The 20,395-nt window shown below is 38.3% G+C and overlaps 1 protein-coding gene and 1 non-coding gene across 6 annotated transcripts in view; one reads left to right on the forward strand and one right to left on the reverse strand.

Annotated features, from left to right (window-relative positions):
- Positions 1–20,395, reverse strand: part of WASHC4 (WASH complex subunit 4) — a 67,203-nt gene that overhangs the window by 37,766 nt on the left and 9,042 nt on the right. For 3 of the 5 annotated variants that reach the window (XM_059681776.1, XM_059681777.1, XM_059681775.1), the window contains 8 exons: positions 19,149–19,231; positions 16,218–16,260; positions 15,651–15,754; positions 14,743–14,863; positions 9,585–9,708; positions 9,347–9,474; positions 6,340–6,500; positions 693–819 (listed from right to left, as the gene is read on the reverse strand). In XM_059681776.1, coding sequence (XP_059537759.1) covers positions 693–819; positions 6,340–6,500; positions 9,347–9,474; positions 9,585–9,708; positions 14,743–14,863; positions 15,651–15,754; positions 16,218–16,260; positions 19,149–19,231 — 891 coding nt within the window. Of the gene's footprint in view, positions 1–692; positions 820–6,339; positions 6,501–9,346; positions 9,475–9,584; positions 9,709–14,742; positions 14,864–15,650; positions 15,767–16,217; positions 16,261–19,148; positions 19,232–20,395 lie in introns of those variants that run through there. The other 2 variants (XM_059681779.1, XM_059681778.1) reach the window with 2 other exon arrangements.
- LOC132229001 (small nucleolar RNA SNORA24) lies at positions 10,704–10,831 on the forward strand. Its single transcript, XR_009451582.1, has one exon. It is a non-coding gene; the product is annotated as a small nucleolar RNA SNORA24 (small nucleolar RNA).

The raw sequence follows: 20,395 nt of genomic DNA on the forward strand, positions 1-20,395 counted from the left end.
AAATTATTTTAGTACTGCTAAAATTAATAAAAAGATAAATAGGAAACCCTCATATACTTAGAAACTAATAAATCTCTTTCCGAATAGCCACAGATCAAAAAAGAAATCACAGCTCTAGCCGGTTTGGCTCGGTAGAGCATTGGCCCATGGACTGAAGGGTCCCGGGTTCAATTCCAGTCAAGGGCATGTACCTAGGTGGCAGGCTTGATCCCTGGCCCTCGTTGGGGCTCATATGGGAAGCAACCAATCAATGTGTCTCTCTTTCTGTCTCTCCCCTCCCTTCCACTCTCTCTAAAAATCAATGGAAAAATATCCTTGGGTGAGTATTAGCAAAACACACACACACACACACACACAAAAAAAAAATCACAATAAAAATTATGAAATATTTTGAACTAAATGATAATGTAAACACAACACATTGAAACATATATACAGCAAAAAAAAAGTCTCACTTTAAAGAAAATGTAGATTGAAATGCCTATTAGAAAATCTAGATTACAAAAAATAAATAAAACAGACCAAATGTAACCTATTTCAATTAAACACACACACACACACACACACACACACACACACACACACACACAAACGTATTCTATCCTTTCCAATTTTTTTGAAGTGTAACTTCTGTGAATTATATTAACAAATAAATGAGACCCAAAATATTCTAAGTAAGAGGATGCAACTACCTGTATAAAAACATTACATCTACTGGTGAGGTCTTCAGCAAATTTATCCATTCTTTGCTCTTTAGATAAAATAGATTCCATTTTCATCATCCATGAGCTCACAAAGACGTAGTAAGACTGTACATCTCTAACAAAGGAAAATATTGGGGTTACTCAGCACAGAAAATAAAACTTACTTCCATTTATTTGTATTAGTTGGAATATTTCCTTAAGTAGCCATTTCATCTTTCTGGTTTTCAAAATACAGATATGACATATATATATATATATATATATAATTCATTCACTCAACAAATATTTATTGAATGCCTATACAAGCCTATGCTGAGAACAAAAATGAGCAGTAAAGAAAATAGGCAAAAATCCCTATCCCCATGAAGTTTACATTCTAAAAAGGTGCATTGTTTAATAAAGAAGTCAATAATTAAACTCTAAGAAGTCAAATGATATGTGCTATAGAAAATATACAGTCAGCAAACGAGATAGGGACTGGGATAGTGGGTACAATTTTAAATACAGTGATCAAAGAAGGTCCATTGAAAAGACGATTTTAAGCAAGATTTGAAGATGAATGAGTAATCTATGCAAATATCTGAGAAGAAAATTCTAGTGAAGTAACCAATGAAAAACATGTTAAAACAGGAAGTGTGTCTGGCATGTTCAAGTAATACCAAAGAAGTCAGTGGAGCACAGAGAGCCTGAATGAAATCAAAAGGAGATCAGAGAGGTAGAGGGGTAGGAGCTTGGGGGAGCAGGAAAAGTGGAGAGTGGGGCAGGCCTTGTAAAGAGTAAGAACTTCAGTGGAAACTCACTAGAGGATCTGAGCAGAGTGACTTGATTTAACTTTGAAGAGGATCAATACACATTGGCCGATATGTTGAAAGGAAACTATAAAGGGAATGATGATAAAAGCAGGAAAACCACTTAGGATGCTACTGTGATAACACAGAAGGGGATGGCAGCTTGAACCAGAATGGGAGTGGAAATGGTCAAAATCCTATATAAAACCTAATATGTAAACCGACCAAACAGCAGAACGACTGGTCGCTATGACATGCACTGACCACCAGGGGGAAGATGCTCAATGCAGGAGCTGCCCCCTAGTGGTCAGTGCACTCCCACAGGGGAAGCGCCGCTCAGCCAGAAGCCCAGGTCATGGCTGGCAAGTACAGCAGTGGTGGCGGGAGCCTCTCCCGCCTCCGGGGCAGTGCTAAGGACTCCTCAGGGGGTGTCCAACTGCTGGCTTAGGCCTGCTCACCTCAGCCAGCAGTCAGACATCCCACGAGGGTTCCCGGACTGTGAGAGGGCGTAGGCCAGGCTGAGGGATCCCCCCTTCCCCCCCCCACAGTGCACGAATGTCGTACACCAGGCCTCTAGTCTGACTATAAAAGCCAGTATTTATTGCATGCTTACCATACGCCAGCCACTGTTCTAAGCACCTGACACAAATTAACTAGTTCAATCCTCACACTAACCTTATGAGGTAGGCATTATGATCTCCATTTTACAGTAGATCAGTAGAGGAAACTGACACACAGAAGTTATGTGCCCAAAATCATATAACTAATATGTGAGTCAAGATTCAATCCCAAATCTAGGAAGCTTTCCCATCCTGGAAAGACTTAATTACATGCAGGTTGAATACAAACACTAAAGCACTGTACCAATGCATCTCAAATCATTCAAGACAGGAACTTTTAGCCCACATGCTGTTTAAACTATACTTTAAAATATAATTTTAAAAAGTTAGTGTGCAAAAAATGAACAATTCCCCTTTGTGAGATCTGACTTTACCAACTCTTTTTAAAAACCATCTAGTTAGATAAGGTTGAGAAATGTCTGAGTACTGCCAGTCAGAATTACCTAAAGGACAGTACTTCGGGGCAAGAGACAGAAGAGACCCACTTGATTAAGATGAGAATCCCACAGAGGTTGTTGGCCAGCCATACTGCCAAGCAACTGATAATCTCAAAAATTCTGTTAGTCTGAAGAGGGATTATTCCAAAATTTATAATAAATGTGTTTTAAGTTGGTGAAACCTCACCACCAAATCTGAGAAAAATGACTTCTACTGAGACAGGATTTCATTATACAAAAGACACCAATACTGTACTCTTGGCTTCACCTAGAATGATGCTAAAGTGTATTATCTGACTTGTGGGTGAGTCAGTGTAAAAGTCTGGAACACACAGAAAGAGCGGGGTCCTAAGGCAACACCTCCACTTCTGAGGAGGAGACTATGATCAGGACTCAGCAGGGATACAATGTAGAGAAGGGAACAGAAAGGTTGTGAACAAAGACAGAAGAAAGGGGCCTAGACTATGGAGCTCTCCCAGACAGCAATCATGTCAATAACATGAAGAAGAAAACTAACACAGTATTCACTCAGTTTTAGATCAAAGTATGCAGGATAAAGCAGAGGTTTGTCTGTCACCCCTACATGCAGACACCAGATAATCTTGGTCTGGGGTAAATATATACAAATGAAGCTGCTTCAAGTTTTAAAAAGTTAACTGACAAATAAAGTCCAAAAATGGCCAAGGGTTCTGTAAGACTATCAGCTTAACTTCAAAGTACAAACAGGAAAAAAAATAAATCTCCTACCCCAATATAAAGCACTAAACAGTGTCAACACAGAGTTTAAAGCAGTGCTTCTCAACCTTCCTAATGCCCCGACCCTTTAATACAGTTCCTCATGTTGTGGTGACCCCCAAACATAAAATTATTTTCGTTGCTACTTCATAACTGTAATTTTGCTACTGTTATGAATTGTAATGTAAATATCTGATATGCAGGATGTATTTTCATTGTTACAAATTGGACATAATTAAAGCATAGTGATTAATCACAAAAACAGTATGTAATTATATATGTTTTCCAATGGTCTTAGGCGACCCCTGTGAAAGTGTCATTCGACCCCCAAAGGGGTCGTGACCCACAGGTTGAGAACCCCGGGTTTAAAGCAAAGGTTAATACCTCTATCCTCTAACGTCAGTATTCCCAGTGTCAAAATAATTGTGAATGAAAAGCAAGATGCAGCAACCTACAAACCTTGAACCCCAGTCAAGAAGTGGCTGGTGCACTTGGCTAGTTGGGGTCTATTGTATAGTGAGGGGCAAAACAACTGTCCCCAACTGCTTCTTCCTCACTTACATAATGAACTCTGGAGCATGACTGGGACAGCTTGGTTACCCCTTCAACTTTTTTTAAAATGTTAGACAAAACTCATATTGATCACACCATCTCCCGTCATGGGTTTCACTACAGTGGAGTTTCTATGACAGAATTGAAGGACAATGAAAAAAGCACTCTCCCCTTCAGGTCCATTGAATTCTATAGTGACTGTATATCTTTAAAATCAAAGAATTTAGAAACATAAAACCTTAACATGTGGGAGTCTTTGAAAGTCAACTTATTCAACCTCCCACCTATCAGACTCACTTCCCACAGCACCTTGGACTGATGGTCATCATACTCTGCCTATGTAGGTCTAGTGAAAGTGTACATTACCTCTCAGAGCAGCCTACACAACGTTAGCCGTTGCAAAGGCTCCAGGGTAGGATCGGCGTATGTTTGCACGCCCTCTCTGACATGTACTTAGCTGTGTGACCTGGCAAAGTTCATGTCTCTAAGCCTCATTTTTCCTATCAAAAAATGGGATAAAAATAGTACTTCTGAGGAGTAGTTAATAGCTTATGCTGTAGAGCTGGACTGCCAGGTTCTGCCACCTGCTAGTTGTTTAAATTTGGGCAAGTTTAATCTTTCTGTACTTTACTTTTCTCATCTATAAAGTGGTAATAACAACCATATCTACCTCATATCGTTTTTTGATGACTAAAGATGATACATTATAAAATTCCTGAAATAGTTGCTGGCTTATCAAAAGTACTGGACAAATATTAGTTGTAAGGTTTATTACTTTCCACATAAGAAGATTGTTACAGGTTTTAGGTAAGATGCTGTATAAAGCCTTTAGCATAACGCCTGCTAAATAGTTAAGAGCTCGATAATGTTGGCAATTATTATTAATGGCACTTTCATCTTTTGGTTCTAGTTCAACATTCTGAAGCCACAGAGATCATATCTGTTCCCTCCTGAACCTGAGTGCCACTCGAATACTTAAAGACATCCACATCTTCCTCAGATTTCTCTTTTAAAGGCCAAACCATAGACTCTTCAGTGAGTGTTCAAAGAGCATGGTTCTCAGATCTTCTGATATCCTGTTCAGCTTCATCCACGAATGCTGCAGTTTGTGACCCTCTTAAAATGTGGTACCACCAAACTCCAACTATGATCTGATCAATAAGAATTTCGATGGAACTACCAATTCTCATGGTCCAGATATTATAACTACTACTTACCATAATCTGGGTATAGTTATTAATGTATTCTAAGTATGTATTGGCATTTTTAGCAACTGCATCAAACTGTTAAAGAATATTCAGCCTCTGATAACTAAAACATCCACATCTTTTTTTTAATTTTAAAAAAATGTATTGCTACTAAAGTTGATCCCTGTCTCCCCATCTTAGGGAATTCATCTCTTTAATCTAAATCCCAAATTAGGTCTTCTTCCCTCCTCAACTGTTTCACAATGTATTAGAGCTCTAAGTCTCTGCCATTAGTAGTCCTGTCTGAATTGAGTTGCTGTCATTTTCCAGACTTTAATCACAGATTACAAGAGTACTAAGAGACGCTTTAGGTGATCTCCTAAATTCGATATACTCCTCCTTTCCCCACTGTACAGCACTGGCCCAATTTTTCCTCAATAGTCAAGCTCATCAGAAAGTTAAGATCAACAAAAAGTGGGTAAGTATCCCTATTATCCTTTAAACGTATCACAGAAAGAAGCTGTGTCAGGCACAGGGGCCAGTGGCAGAGATCTGTGTCACTTCCCTTAAAATCTCCGCCCCAGTCAACATGTGATTTTAGCACTTGTGCTTAAGTAAGAATGTGCAGTAAATTTAATTGCTGATGCTAGGTGATGAGAACACTGGAGTGCTTTAAAATATTCTCTCTATTTTGTGTATATTGAAAATTTACAAAATAAGAGAAACAAAAAACAAGAGGTAAATATCACAAGAAACTAAAAGTTTAAAGCATTCTTTTAGGGAAGACTAAGATACAGGGAGCTAATTGTTTTTCCCTTTAAACCTTTAGTTTTAAACTTTTTAAATATGTACAGACATTACTTTAATAAAAATAAAGAAAAGGAGTGTATCAAATTAAAGTCAACTCCTCCAAAAATCATCATTGAATCATGGACATACAATATTTTAATGTCAACAAATGACACCTACTCTAGACTGCACTTTAAACAAAAACTATTTAATGCATCTGATAAAAAGTATGTGTACATATATATGTGCATATATATGTACACATGTATATACATGTATATATATACATAATACGCACACATATATCTCCAAAAAGTATAATTTGCCTAAATCTTAAACTGAGTTGAAGCCTAAAACCAAACCAAACAAACAAAAAACCTCCTAGAAACTGCCCAACCTTTTCTCTGGTAATGATTAAGTATGTTTCATTTTATAATTCAAATGCTTTAGATCTATTTGGAATCAGTGTAAAATTTTAAAATATAAAATATTTGAATATTTCCATTATGGGTACTTATTATACCTACTTGGTAAGCGATTGAGCTTTCTGCTGTAGGAAAGTATCTCTGTGTATTTTAATGGCTTGAAGACTTTTTCTGTCTAGAAGTTTGGCAGCTGCTGGTATTTTCTGGATCAAAAAATTATCAGGAAACCAAATAATATTAGCAGTTAAAGTGATGGCTGGTACCTGAAATAGTAAATATAAGGGGAAATAAATCATTAAATGCAGGCTAAACAAGTTATTTAATAGTTCTACAATACACAATAAAAGACAATTGTTTATTTGAAGGAAAAGTAACCATGAAAAATACTCATTAATATATTATGAAACAAATTATCTTACTATGGTACAGAGTTAAGGCATTCCTATATCTGGTAGAGAGCATGACAAGAATTTTATCCTGCCTAAATATTAAATAACACACACATATACATACTCTCTTTGATTTTAAGATGAATAAATATATGCAAAAATAACAGAAATCTTCATGATCTTCACTTTCACTCTATATTAGAAAAAAATAAAAAATAGGGGAGAAAACCAAGATAGCGGCATAGGTAAACACCGGAGTTAGCTGCCTCGAACAACCACTTCACAAATACAACTAAAAGACGGAACGGACATCGCCCAGAACCACAGGAAGACTGGCTGAGGGGAAATTCTTCAACTAGAAGGAAAGAGAACAGCATACGAGACTCAGAGGAGGTGCAGTGCGGAAAATACAAAGGTGCGGAGGTACGCGCGGAGCGGGCTGGTAGCTGAGGGCGCGGTTGTCGTTTTCAATCGGGAGGGAGTCTCAGATTCTGAGCTCCAGTTCTGGGCGAGTCTCTAGGGACCCAGACTCAAACGGGAGAAGCGGGACTGTCTGGCATCAGTCAGAACTCGAGGGCAGCTTTCTCTCCGAGGTTTGCAGAGGTTGCTGGGACTCTGAGAGGCATAGCTTCTGGGTGCGGGACTGAGAGCAGCCATAACTGCTCCCTCCACCCGATCTGTTAATCCCGTGCGACCCGCCCCGCCCAAGCCCTGCACAGAGCCATTTGCCAGAGAGCCTCAGGCAAAGGCTAGATTAGCACCTCCCTAGAGGACAGAAGTTTTCCCACTGCAGACACAGCTGATTCTCACAGCCAGTTGGCCTGGAGGTCAAATTCCCCCTAGTATTAACTACAACAATCAAGGCTTAACTACAACAAGACTGCGCACAAAGACCACTAAGGGATGCACCAAGAAAGCATAAAAAATGCGGAGACAAAGAAACAGGACAAAACTGCTAATGGAGGATATTGAGTTCAGAACCACACTTTTAAGGTCTCTCAAGAACTGTCTAGAAGCTGCCGATAAAGTTATTGAGATCCTCAAGAAATCTAATGAGACCCTCGATATTGTGATAAAGAACCAACTAGAAATTAAGCATACACGGACTGAAATAACAAATATTATACAGACTCCCAACAGCAGACCAGAGGAGCGCAAGAATCAAGTCAAAGATTTGAAATGCGAAGAAGCAAAAAACACCCAACTGGAAAAGCAAAATGAAAAAAGAATACGAAAATACGAAGATAGTGTAAGGAGCCTCTGGAACAGCTTCAAGCGTACCAACATCAGAATTATAGGGGTGCCAGAAGATGAGAGAGACCAAGATATTGAAAACCTATTTGAAGAAATAATGACAGAAAACTTCCCCTACCTGGTGAAAGAAATAGACTTACAAGGCCAGGAAGCGCAGAGAACCCCAAACAAAAGGAATCCAAAGAGGACCACACCAAGACACATCATCATTAAAATGCCAAGAGCAAAAGACAAAGAGAGAATCTTAAAAGCAGCAAGAGAAAGACAGTCAGTTACCTACAAGGGAGTACCCATACGACTGTCAGCTGATTTCTCAACAGAAACCATGCAGGCCAGAAGAGAGTGGCAAGAAATATTCAAAGTGATGAATGCCAAGAACCTACAACCAAGGTTACTTTATCCAGCAAAGCTATCATTCAGAATTGAAGGTCAGATAAAGAGCTTCACAGATAAGGAAAAGCTAAAGGAGTTCATCACCACCAAACCAATATTATATGAAATGCTGAAAGGTATCCTTTAAGAAGAGGAAAAAGAAGTAAAAGGTAAAGATACTAATTATGAACAACAAATATGCATCTATCAACAAGTGAATCTAAGAATCAAGTGAATAAATAATCTGATGAACAGAATGAACCTGTGATTATAATAGAATCAGGGACATAAAAAGGGAATGGACTCACTATTCTTGGGGGGGAAAGGGGTGTGGGAGATGTGGGAAGAGACTGGACAAAAAATTGTGCACCTAGGGATGAGGACAGTGGGGGGGTAAGGGCAGAGGGTGGAGTGGGAACTGGGTGGAGGGGAGCTATGGGGGGAAAAAGAGAGGAACAAATGTAATAATCTGAACAATAAAGATTTACTAAAAAAATAAATTAAAAAAATAATATAAAAAATAAAAAAAATAAAAATAAATAAAAATTAAAAAAAATAAATAAATAGGCAAGGTGGTTGGGTTCTCATGGTCACAGATTACTTGATTCTTCACACAAACTAAATTTTCAGTTTTTAAGTCAGGTGCCACATCATGGAAATAACAAAAATACAGAAAAAAATTTTTTTTGATTCAATAATGAAAATGAGTGGCAACAAGAGGAAGAGGGTTGATGGGCCCAATGGGAGGGAAAAAGTGGGATGTCTGTAATACTTTCAACAATAAAGATAAAATTTAAAAATAAATAAAACAAAGAGCTAAAAAACTAAAATAGCAAATGTAAAAAAGAGATAAAAGTAGTAATAGAAAGTTAATGTATAGAAGAAAATGTGGGGGGAAAAACACTAATATGTATTTATATTAAGTGGAATTATAAGGTATTTTCATTTACTACGTTACCTATTTCTGGAATGCTTGGAGATTTTAAATGAATAAATATGTAAACAGAAACAGAATACATTTTAAAATATCCACTTTTATCCAAAATCTTTTTAACCTACTCAAATTGAAAAAAATAAAAGTTCCAAGGTCTTACCTTCTTACAAATGTCCAATAAAGACTTATAAAACTTTTTATCAATAGTTCGAAAAATTTGAAAATGTAGTACAAAAAGTCCACAAATTCCAACATACTTGTCTCTCTGGTCAATTTCAGAAGGCTCTCCTTATAAAGTGATAACATGAGAGAAAAACAGAACAACTATATTTAAAATTCTACTTTCAAGAAAATGCAAACTTTATAAACAAAAAAACAAAAAATGCACTTTACATTACCAAGTCTGGCTTCAACATTTGCAAAAATTGAGCGAATACTATGTGCAAATTCTTCCGCAAAAGTGCTATTTTTTGACACAGATACTCCTCCATTGAGAGAATCAAACTGCTGCTCTATACAGGCCTAGAGAGGAAGCATTTAAAGAGAAGTTTAGACTCTCAATAATAAGAAACAGATTTAAATACCCTGTGTGTGATAAACAGCTACATTAATCATTTTAATTTTACTAACACTGAAGTTCAGGTTTTTACCCTTCATCTATTATCTAAATCCTTTTCAATGGAAAATTTACCTGTACTTAAATAACTGAGTACTAGTTATCCTATATAATAAAAGGCTAATACGCAAATTGACCGAGAGGCCAAACAACCAGCGCACTGACCATCAGGGGGCAGACACTCAACGCAGGAGCTGCCCCTAGTGGTCAGTGTGCTCCCACAGGGGGAGCACCGCTCAGCCAGAAGCCAGGCTCGTGGCTTGTGATCTCAGCGGCGGTGGCAGCAGCACTAAGGATGTCCGACTGCCAGGCCTAAGCCATCAGTCAGACATCATCGAGGGGTCCTGGACTGCAAGGGCGCAGGCCGGTCTGAGGGACCCCTCCCCCCCAACCCCCGAGTGCACAATTTTCGTGCACCGGGCCTCTAGTGTGAAATAAAACTGAACCAAAAATCTATAATTCAATATAAAGAGATACACTCAGTGATGTATAAGATGTATCTGATGAAGCACTGGAAAGCCTGTTTTATTATTTACTTTGCACTTTTAAAAGTAGAGTTTACTGTCCAGCCAGCATGGCTCAGTGGTTGAGCATCAACCTATGAACCAAGAGGTCGCGGTTCTATTCCCAGTCAGAACACATACCCAGGTTACGGGCTTGATCCCCAGTGGGGGACATGCAGGAGGCACCCAATCAATGATTCTCTCTCATCACTGATGCTTCTATCTTTCACTCACTCTGCCTTCCTCTCTGAAATCAATAACAAAATATATATATTTTTTAAAAGATCAATTTTGATCTTAATAAAAGTAGAGTTTATTTTTTCTGTTTACAATTACTTTCCTAGCACTTCATTACAGCATGTAATAAATGTCTCCTGGAAAAAGAATCAATGACCAAAAAATATGCCTTCTGGACCTGTCACTATGGCAGCTTTCCTTCCTAGCCATGGAAGAGCATTTTCTTATTTATTGGCAAAGCTGTCACCATTTAATTGCTATCAGATTCTGACTTGCACAAGTAACATTCTTCACTTTTAAAAACCTGAAGGGTGCTGAGTTATTGCACAAACATCTGTTTTTCAAATGTTTTTGCAAAGTTGAACTAATTGTTGCAATAGGTGATGGGAAATATAAAAGATCAAGAAATCAAGTTATGTGGGTGAAGTCTCCTGTAGCTTCCTGCAGTGCACAGGACAAACGTGATTTCAAGTCAACAGCTCCAGGATTGAGTGGGAAATGATGTGATGGGAACAAAAGAATGTTCTGGAAACTACAAAGGAAGTATTTTCAGTATAGGCCTGAATGTTTTTTAAAGTAGTGAATAAGTGAGTGCTTGTTATAATTAAATAAAATGCTTGGGTCATCTGGGGGGGAAAAAAAAAGACAAGGATAACCCAGCAATTCTAGCAGCTCTCTTCAGGAAAAAGCCTGTCTCAGGCAGAGGGCAACGAGCTATTGTATATGTTCCTTGGACTAGAGCAGGAGTAAGAAATTTAACTAAAGGTTTCCCTGACCCCAAATGGGTTTGCAAAGGAATTGATTTAACTTAGAACATATGACCCCAGCTATTCTGACCTATTTCAATTAATACACCTTCTGGTTTCTGAGACCAGAATAGCTGAGTAAAGTTTGCTGGCATACTCCTGCAGAGGATTTTTTTAAATTAAATTTAATGGAGTGGCACTGGTCAACATGAACATATAGGTTTCAGGTGTAGGTTTCTCTGTTACAAGATCTGTATACTGCACCATGTGCCCACTACCCAAAGTCAAATCTTCTCCTGTCACCACATATTAGGACCCCCGTCTCCTCTCACTTCCTTCCCTCTGGCAACTACCACACTGCTGTTTGTGTTCACAAGTTTCAGTTTTGTATCCCACGTATGAGTGAAAGCATGTGGTTCTTGGCTTTTTCTGACTGACTTCTTTCACTTAGCATGGTGTTTTCAAGGTCCATCCATGTTGCAAACTCCTCGAGGATGAGAAAATGCCAATATCAAATGGACACAACTATCCTCAGATATCACCAAGGCCTGTATACCAATTGGGAAGTAATGATTTTAAAGGAACTTCCACAAGAGGAAAATATTGAAATTGAACGTTTGTTGCAGGACATTCCAATGCAACTTTGGGCCCTTTCCAGTAGATATTGATAAGATCAAGTCCTGTTAAAATAACTATTGAGCCCAAACAGATTGTCAAATTGCAGCGGGAAGGCCAGAAAGGGTTGGGGGGCAGGAGGGAGTGGGGTAAGAGATCAACTGAAGGACTTGTATGCATGCATATAAGCATAACCAATGGACATAAGACACTGGGGGGTAGGGGAGGACGGGGGATTGTCAAGGGCAGGGGAAAAAAAGGACACATACGTAATACCCTTTGTAATACTTTCAGCAATAAAACTTTAAAAAAATAAATAAATAACTATTGAGCCCGGCGAGTGCGGCTCAATGTTTGAGCATCAATCCATGCACCAAGAGGTCACCGGTTCAATTCCCAATCAAGGCATATGCCCTGGTTGTGGGCTTGATCCTAAGGAGGGGCGTGCAGAGGCAGCCAATCAATGTTTCTATCACATTCCCTTTCTCTCTTTCTAAATAATCAATAAAAACGTATTTCTTAAAAATTACCTTCTGAATCTAATGGATTAAAAGTTAAACTGATAAAAATGAGAGTTGAGATGAATCTGTTAAAATTGTGCTCATGTAAAACAGAAATTAAAGGTAACCTTGAAGTAGATATTACATGGAATATAATGCAATTTCTGATAGATACTATCCAAACCATTGCTGCTCAATGGAACTTTCTGTGATGATGGAAATGTTCTATATCTGATATGATGGCTGGCCACAAACTACATCTGGCTATTTTTTCTCCCAGCCTGTTGAAATATTATTGACATATAACACCATTTATGTTTAAGGTATACAGTGTAATGATTAAATTACATGCAGTTATTAAGTGCTTCAAATGTCACTGTGGCAGAGGAAGTGAATTTTTTTATTAATTTAAATTTAAATAGTAACATATGGTTATAAGCTACCTGGACTATGCAGACCCAAGTCATATTCTCAGGAGAATTAAACAGACTTTTAAAAAGTAGTCTTATAAACTTAAAACTAGAGGTTAATAACAAACACAATATTTAACACAGCTGCTTAAATGTTAATCCTTGAATAGCTTTATCCTTTTACATACTTACAAAACAAACAACCTTCACTCCAAATACAACTAGTACACTAATTTTTTGCTATTAGATAATGAAATAATTACATTTTAGTATACTAACAATGTTTTAAAACAAAGCACTTTTAAAGAAAAATCTATTCAACAGTATGCTGTAGAAGTATCTATCTATCCTATCTAATAATAGACAAACATGGTAATTAACCGTACCTCTGACACACTTCCCATTGGCTAATCAGGGCGATATGCAAATTAACTGCCAACCAAGATGGCGGCCAGCAGCCAGGCAGCTGAAGCGAACAGGAGGCTTGCTTGCTCCAGTGATGGAGTAAGCCAAGGTTCCCCGCCTGCCGCTGCCAGCATCTGAACTGCACTCTAAGAAACTATGTTGCAATTATAGAAGCTAAACAATCCCCAGAACCCTGCTTTCAGCCAGCCGGGCCTCAGAGCTGGAGTTGCAACAGTGTTTCAATTATAGAAGCCCAGATACCTGCTTTCAGCAGCCGAGGTCTCAGAGCTGGAGCCAAGCCTCAGAGCTAAAGCCAGCTCTCAGCTCCAGTGACAGCCATAGAAGGTAAATAAATCCCAGAATTAAAAAAAAAAGAAAAAAGAAAAAAAGGAGAGGTTGGGAGCTTCAGTCACCCACCAGCCTGAAAACAGCCCTCAGCCCCTCACCCAGACTGGCCAGGCACCCCAGTGGGGACCCCCACCCTGATCCGGGACACCCTTCAGGGCAAACCAGCCGGCCCCCACCCGTACACCAGGCCTCTATCCTATATAGTAAAAGGGTAATATGCAAACTGACCCTAACAGCAGAAGGACTTGGAATGACTGGTCACTATGACACACACTGACCACTAGGGGGCAGACGCTCAATGCAGGAGCTGCCCTCTGGTGGTCAGGGCACTCTCACATGGGAGGAGTTCTGCTCAGCCACAAGCCAAGCTGATGGCTGCCAGTACAGCAGTGGTGGTGGGAGCCTCTCCCATCTCCTCAGCAACGCTAAGGATGTCCGACTGCAGTTTAGGCCTGCTCCCCACTGGCAAGTGGACATCCCCCGAGGGCTGCCAGGCTGCCAGAGGGATGTTTGATTGCCATCTTAGGCTCAATCCTCCAGGGAGCAGGCCTAAGCCAGCAGGTGGTCATCCCCTGAGGGGTCCCAGACTGCAAGAGGGCACAGGCCGGGCTGAGGGACGCCCCCTCCCGCCCGAGTGCACAAATTTTTGTGCACCAGGCCTCTAGTATATATATAAAAGCCTAAGCGACCATTCGACTGTTAACTATGATGTGTACCAACCACCAGGGGGCAGATACTCCGACCAGTAGGTTAGCTTGCTGCTGGGGTCCGGCCGATCGGGACTGGGCGAGACGGGCCAGACAAGCCCTGGAGACCTCCCGCGGTCCCTCTCCAGCCCCAATCAGCCCTGATTGGGACTGAGTGAGACAGAGCCCTTCCATGGTCCCTCCCAGCTGGCTGGCCCCAATTGGCCAGACATGCCCTGGAGCCCTCCCTCGGTCCCTCCCCAGCCCCGATCATGCACCGGTGGGGTCCCTTGGCCTGGCCTGCACCCTCTCACAATCTGGGGCCCCTTGGGGAATGTCGGAGAGCCGGTTTCGGCCCAATCCCCACAGGCCAGGCCAAGGGATCCCACCAATGCACAAATCCGTGCACCAGGCCTCTAGTCCTATTATAATTCTGAACTAGGTCAACTAATATAAGCCCATTTATTCTACTCTAATTCAGCTCTCATACCTGAAATATCATTCCATCAAGTAACTGCCCTTCTAGCTTCAGCAAGAACTTTTCAAATGGCTTTAGTTTTTCTTCCTGAATTCCAAATTTTGAAGGATTGTGATGGACAGATTTCAGTAACCTTGTGGAAGATCAGAAGAAAGACCATAAGTTTGCCTAATAAATTTTTAAATTAATTTTTTTTCCAGAAATCAAAATTTTATATTTGTATTTCTTTTTTGCCTCTACACATTTAAAAATCTAAACAAAACAAACAAACAAACAAAAATCCCAATACATTTAATTTTTTAATCATGCTTTTTTATATTATTTTAAATTTAGATATCTGGTGCTCTCTAGATACCAGACATTTAGTAATACTTATAGATGGAATAAAATAAAATGCCTTGACTTAAAAAAATTTTGAGAGTATACAATGAAATAAAACCAAACTCAGGAAAAACAACTGTCACTTAAATAGAACCCAAGGGAAAAATAGTATGAGTCCTAAGGTAGTCAAGACTTAGGATGCCTGCCTGGCTGTTGTGGCTCAATTGGTTGAGCATCATCCCATGCACTGAAAGGTCACCAGTTCAATTTCCAGTCAGGGCACATGCCTGGGTTTCAGGTTCAGTTTCTGTCAGGGTACATGCCAGAGGCAACCAATTGATGTTTCTCTCTCCTCTCCCCTTCTTCTCTCTCTAAAATCAATAAAAACACGTTTGTTAAAAAAAGACTTAGAATGCTTTATACACGTGTATCATACTCTCAAACAAACCCATCTGAAATTAAAGAATGGTTACTGTTTTCATAAAAACATCTGACCTGAGATCCTTCTAAATATATACCTTCAGGTCTTTTAAAGGATCTGCACTATTTATATTTGTTTACTTTTTACTAATACAAAGAGAATATTTTAATTGGCTCACCTTTTGTACATAGTCCAGTGGTCTTTTAATGTGATATGATTATCAATAATTTCATCCAGGGTAAGCAAAACTGTTAGCAGCTCTCCCAAGTGCTCATACATAGTCTGTCAAAAGACCTTTAATGATTACCATTTAATCACTAGTTAGAAGTTAAGGTTCATGTGGATTTTTAAAGTTCAACACATTTTTAGCTAATTATTAAATTAGTTAAAACAGTGGGTAAACCAGTTTTATTAAGCTACAGATTAAACTACTGATCCTCAGATGGAATAATTAGCTTTAAATACATAAACACTTTGCCCAATATCTCATCCTTAATTATGATATCGCAGATTTGTTTCACTCTCCACTCAACTTGAAGAATCTACATTGGGCTACTACTGGGAAAGACTAAGAGTTACACTGATAGTGGGTCAGTGATGCCTCATCAGCTTCACAAATGAAAGAGAACCAATTCAAGAAATAACCCTTTAAGAGTGTTGCTATACTTGTACTCCCCGATCACACAAACTCCAAAGTAAAATATAGTAAAAACTAGTTTTACAGATCAAGTTAAATTACTTTTACCTGAAAATGAACTCCAGTTGTCTCTATAATTTTGGGTGCAACCCTATAATAAAATAACACTGAAGTTAAAAAAATATATCTTTTTTGTCATAGTTCATTTTAAGGAAAACATATAGCAGCAGGAGCTCTTGGGATTTTAATATGAATTTAACTTTATTTAGACTTTAGTCCATAAAATTTAAGAGATCCAAGAAATTACTACCTTTTCTACTTTCCCAAGAAGGAAATAACTTATACATAAAGAGTCTGGGCTATACCCAACTCAGTGGGTAGGGATATGACAATATGTGGTCCATGTATAATTTTAGTCATTTAAACCAAGCCTAAGAGGGAGAGAGGGAAATAACAAAACTGATATTCATTTCTTTCTAAACTATTAGATTTCCCAATTCCCAACTAGAATCCTTGTTATCCTACCCAAACTAGCACCTGGGAACTAGTCTTCTCTTCAGACAGGTTGATTTCTGAGTTGTTATCCCTACTGAAAAACAGTGCATACAACTAGGATTATGTCAAAATCAAAAGTCCCAGAATAATTCAATTTTACTTCCTAGAGATTCCATTTACTCAACAATAAATAATTTAAAGTAGTACTTATAGCCCTGACTGGTGTAGCTCACTTGGTAGGGTATTATCCCATGCACCAAAAAGTTGCCAGTTAGATTCTTGGTCAGAGCACATGCATGGGTTGTGGGCTAGATCCCCAGGAGGGTACATGCAGGAGGCACCCAGTTGATGTCTCGCTCTCACATGGATGTTTCTCTCTCTCCCTTCCTCTCTCTCTCTAAAAGTCAATTAAAAAATATTTTAAAAATAGTGCTTGGATATCAAAGTACATATATTCCACAAGACAGAATATCTTAACATTAAACACACAATCAAATTTCATCTTTCTTGAGCAGGGCTGTGGTGGGGCGTTACAAATCAGGTACTGAAGTACACACTAGATACTGCAGTGCAGGGATTGGGGAAGCTATGCTCTCATTCCCCTGTGCCATGAGGAGAGTTTCAATGAAAGGACAGAACATAAATATCTGGCTGAGGGGAAAACATGAGAATGAAAAACAGTTAACACTGTCTTCCAGTTTATAAAAGAGAGTTAGGATATAGCATGGTATGTAAGAACAACAATGAATGGATTAGTGAACAAAAGAATAGTACCTAAATAGTGATGGAATTTTGACAAGTAATTCCTCTAGGCCTCAGTTACCTCTTCTCATAACTGAGAATCCCTAGTCACATACCTAAACCAAGTTTACCGTAAGGTTTAATAGTCATGTGCTTAAGCACAGAGATACAATCTGGGAAAGGCATCGTTAGGCAACTTCGTCATTGTGCAAACATCACAGAGTGCACTTACACAAACCTAGATGATGGTACAGCCTACTCTACACTTAGGCTATATGGTAATGCCTACTTCTCTGTAGGGGAGAAAAAATAATTTTCCCTCTATCTCTGGGTTCTTGGCTGAAACATCCCTCTAATAATAAAAAACAAAACAAAACAAAAAAACAGGTTTTATTTTAGTAGAGGGAGTGAGCCACTCTTACAAATGGAGATTCCCTTACAAATGTAAATACCTTTTACAAAGAGTAACTTTTCCTTGGTTTTCAGAGCTTCTCCCATGTCTGTTGTTTTTTAAAATTAATGAGCCTAAAATAATCCTTATGTCAAACAGGCATACTTCAGGGCAGTGGTTCCCAACGTGGGGCATATGCCCCACAGGAGGGCAATTTGATTTTTAAGGGGGGCAATTCGAGAATGAGTTATTAACAGTGAATCTTTTGCATTTCCTATGGTTCTAGGGGCCTCATATACAGTATATAAGTATATATTGTGACATATTTATACATTTCAGTTCTCTATTACATGTTTTGAAACTTTGCTATTTTTTCATATCACTTCATATTATTTTTTTATTTTTTTTACAATTTCTTCCTCAGTACAACTGTCCTTTCATTCTTTTATTTTTCTCTTGCATGGATGCCATGTTCTTTTGGAAACTTGCTTATACCATGTTAATGGCCTTTTAGGCTTCCTCCACGTGAATGGGAGTTCACTTTTTGAATAATAAAAATTATATGTCACGGGGGGCATCAGGATTTTAGAGATGCTTAGGCGAAGCATGGCCAAAAAAAGGTTGGGAACCACTGATTTAGGGTGACAAATTGTTCTTCTACAGTCCCTAGGCTACCAACCTAGGATGTTATGTACTGAATACTATAGGCAACTATAACACAATGGTAAATATTTGTGTAATACATTGTGCTACGACATTACTTTGGCTACGTCACTAGGTGACAGGAATTTTTCAGCTCCCTTAAAAGTTTATGGGGCCCACCATCATATATGCGGTCCATTGGTAACCAAATGTCATTATGCAGCAAATGACTATAGTAAGTGGGGAAAATTTTAAGTATAAACTATTAATCATACAAAATAATTATTTTTAGTAATAACAAAGGTGAGGACTATGGAAAATTTAATCATTTTTCTTTATATAAGGAAGTAGTCCCCAAACTTGGAGGATCAATAGAATCACTAAATTTGTTCATATACATTCCCACTCCCAAAGATTCTGTAATGAGTTAGGGAACCGTCAATGTAAAGGAAGGAGGAAAGGCCTAAGAAGAGAAAATGTGGTATGTTGCCTTTTTCTTAATAATCAAATGTCCTTATGATTATTCTATACACATTCTCATTCAGATAGATAATGAGTTTATTCACAATGACAGAAACTGTCTCATTAACCTATCATTTTTCTATTACACACATCAAGTAGTATTTAAAATGAGTGTTCAAAGGATGCTGAATAAGTAAATGAAGGGATGAAATGAGTGAACAAAAAACTATTTCAGGTAATTAGCTAGTTTTAGAAAAACATTTCCTATATCTCTATTATAAGTGCAAAAATATTTCTAAATCCATTACTTGTTATTGATATAGAGGACAGCCAACTGATGGACTACATTCATCACCACTTCATAGCACCTCGTAACAAAACAAGACAGTTCCTGAAATGACAAGTTGGGTATATGTTACAAAGTTGCTTTTTAAATGTCACCATTTCTGACTGAATTTTAGGCTAACAATGTTAAAAACAGTTTTCAAATAAGAACTCATTAACTTGCAGCCAACTTCAAGCATCCATCAAGCAATCAACTTTTAACTCATCTCTTACACCCCAAGGTCATTTCTACCTGTCTGACCCCACATTTCATTCATACTTCTATTTTAAGTCTTCTGTTTTACTCATGCAATTCCTAAATAACAGAAACAGTCTCATTCCTTCTTTGAATATCCACTGCCTAGCACAGTGGCTAACCCTCAACTGCTTCTTAATATGTATCTGTCCTATCAAATGAAGAAATGAATGAACATCTGAATGAATGAAAAAGCACAAAAGCTGCCAGTTTTAGAAAGTATGACAATGAGGGGAAGGAGTTTCCAGAAATCACTCTGACATAACTTCAAATGTTTACCTTTAACCTTAGTTATAAACAGACTTGGCACACAGCAAGTGAAACAGTATTTATGCCAGGAATATGTTTGTGACTAAATAACAAACTTGCATCTATCGTGTCTCACACCTCCTAAAAATTTTTCAGAACCTCTCAATTTTTAAACCTATAGAAACAGATTATCCTAACATACTTAAAACCTGAGTAAACCTGTAACTGTTCTAAATTTTATGCTCCATGAGGGCAGGAATTTCTGTTAGTTTTGCGCACTGCTATATCCCAGCACCAAGAATGGTTTGTAACATATGCTACACTCATAAAACATTTGTTGTACGTTTAAAAATGGAATTTTATGCAGCTGTCACTTAGATCCAAAAACAGTAACATTTTTTTAATGAAAATAACGCATTTCAATTTTACTTAAACAGTCTAACTTCACATTTCTTAATAAATTTCTAAAGGTTTAATAAAAGCAAAAAACAGAAAATGCAAGACAAGGAGCACAAAACAAGAAGGCAAAAACAAGTCCAGATATATAATAGACTATATAAGACAGAAATAGAATAAATTAGACAATTAAAAGATAAAGATTTGCAGGTTGGATAAAAAAAAAAAAAAACCCAGATACATACATGCAGTTTTAAAGAAACACAACTAGCCCTGGTCAGAGAGCTCAGTTGGTTAGAGCATCTTCCAATAAGCCAAGATTGTGGGTTC

Source organism: Myotis daubentonii, chromosome 2 (assembly GCF_963259705.1).
Source record: "Myotis daubentonii chromosome 2, mMyoDau2.1, whole genome shotgun sequence".
Taxonomy (NCBI): Eukaryota; Metazoa; Chordata; class Mammalia; order Chiroptera; family Vespertilionidae; genus Myotis; species Myotis daubentonii.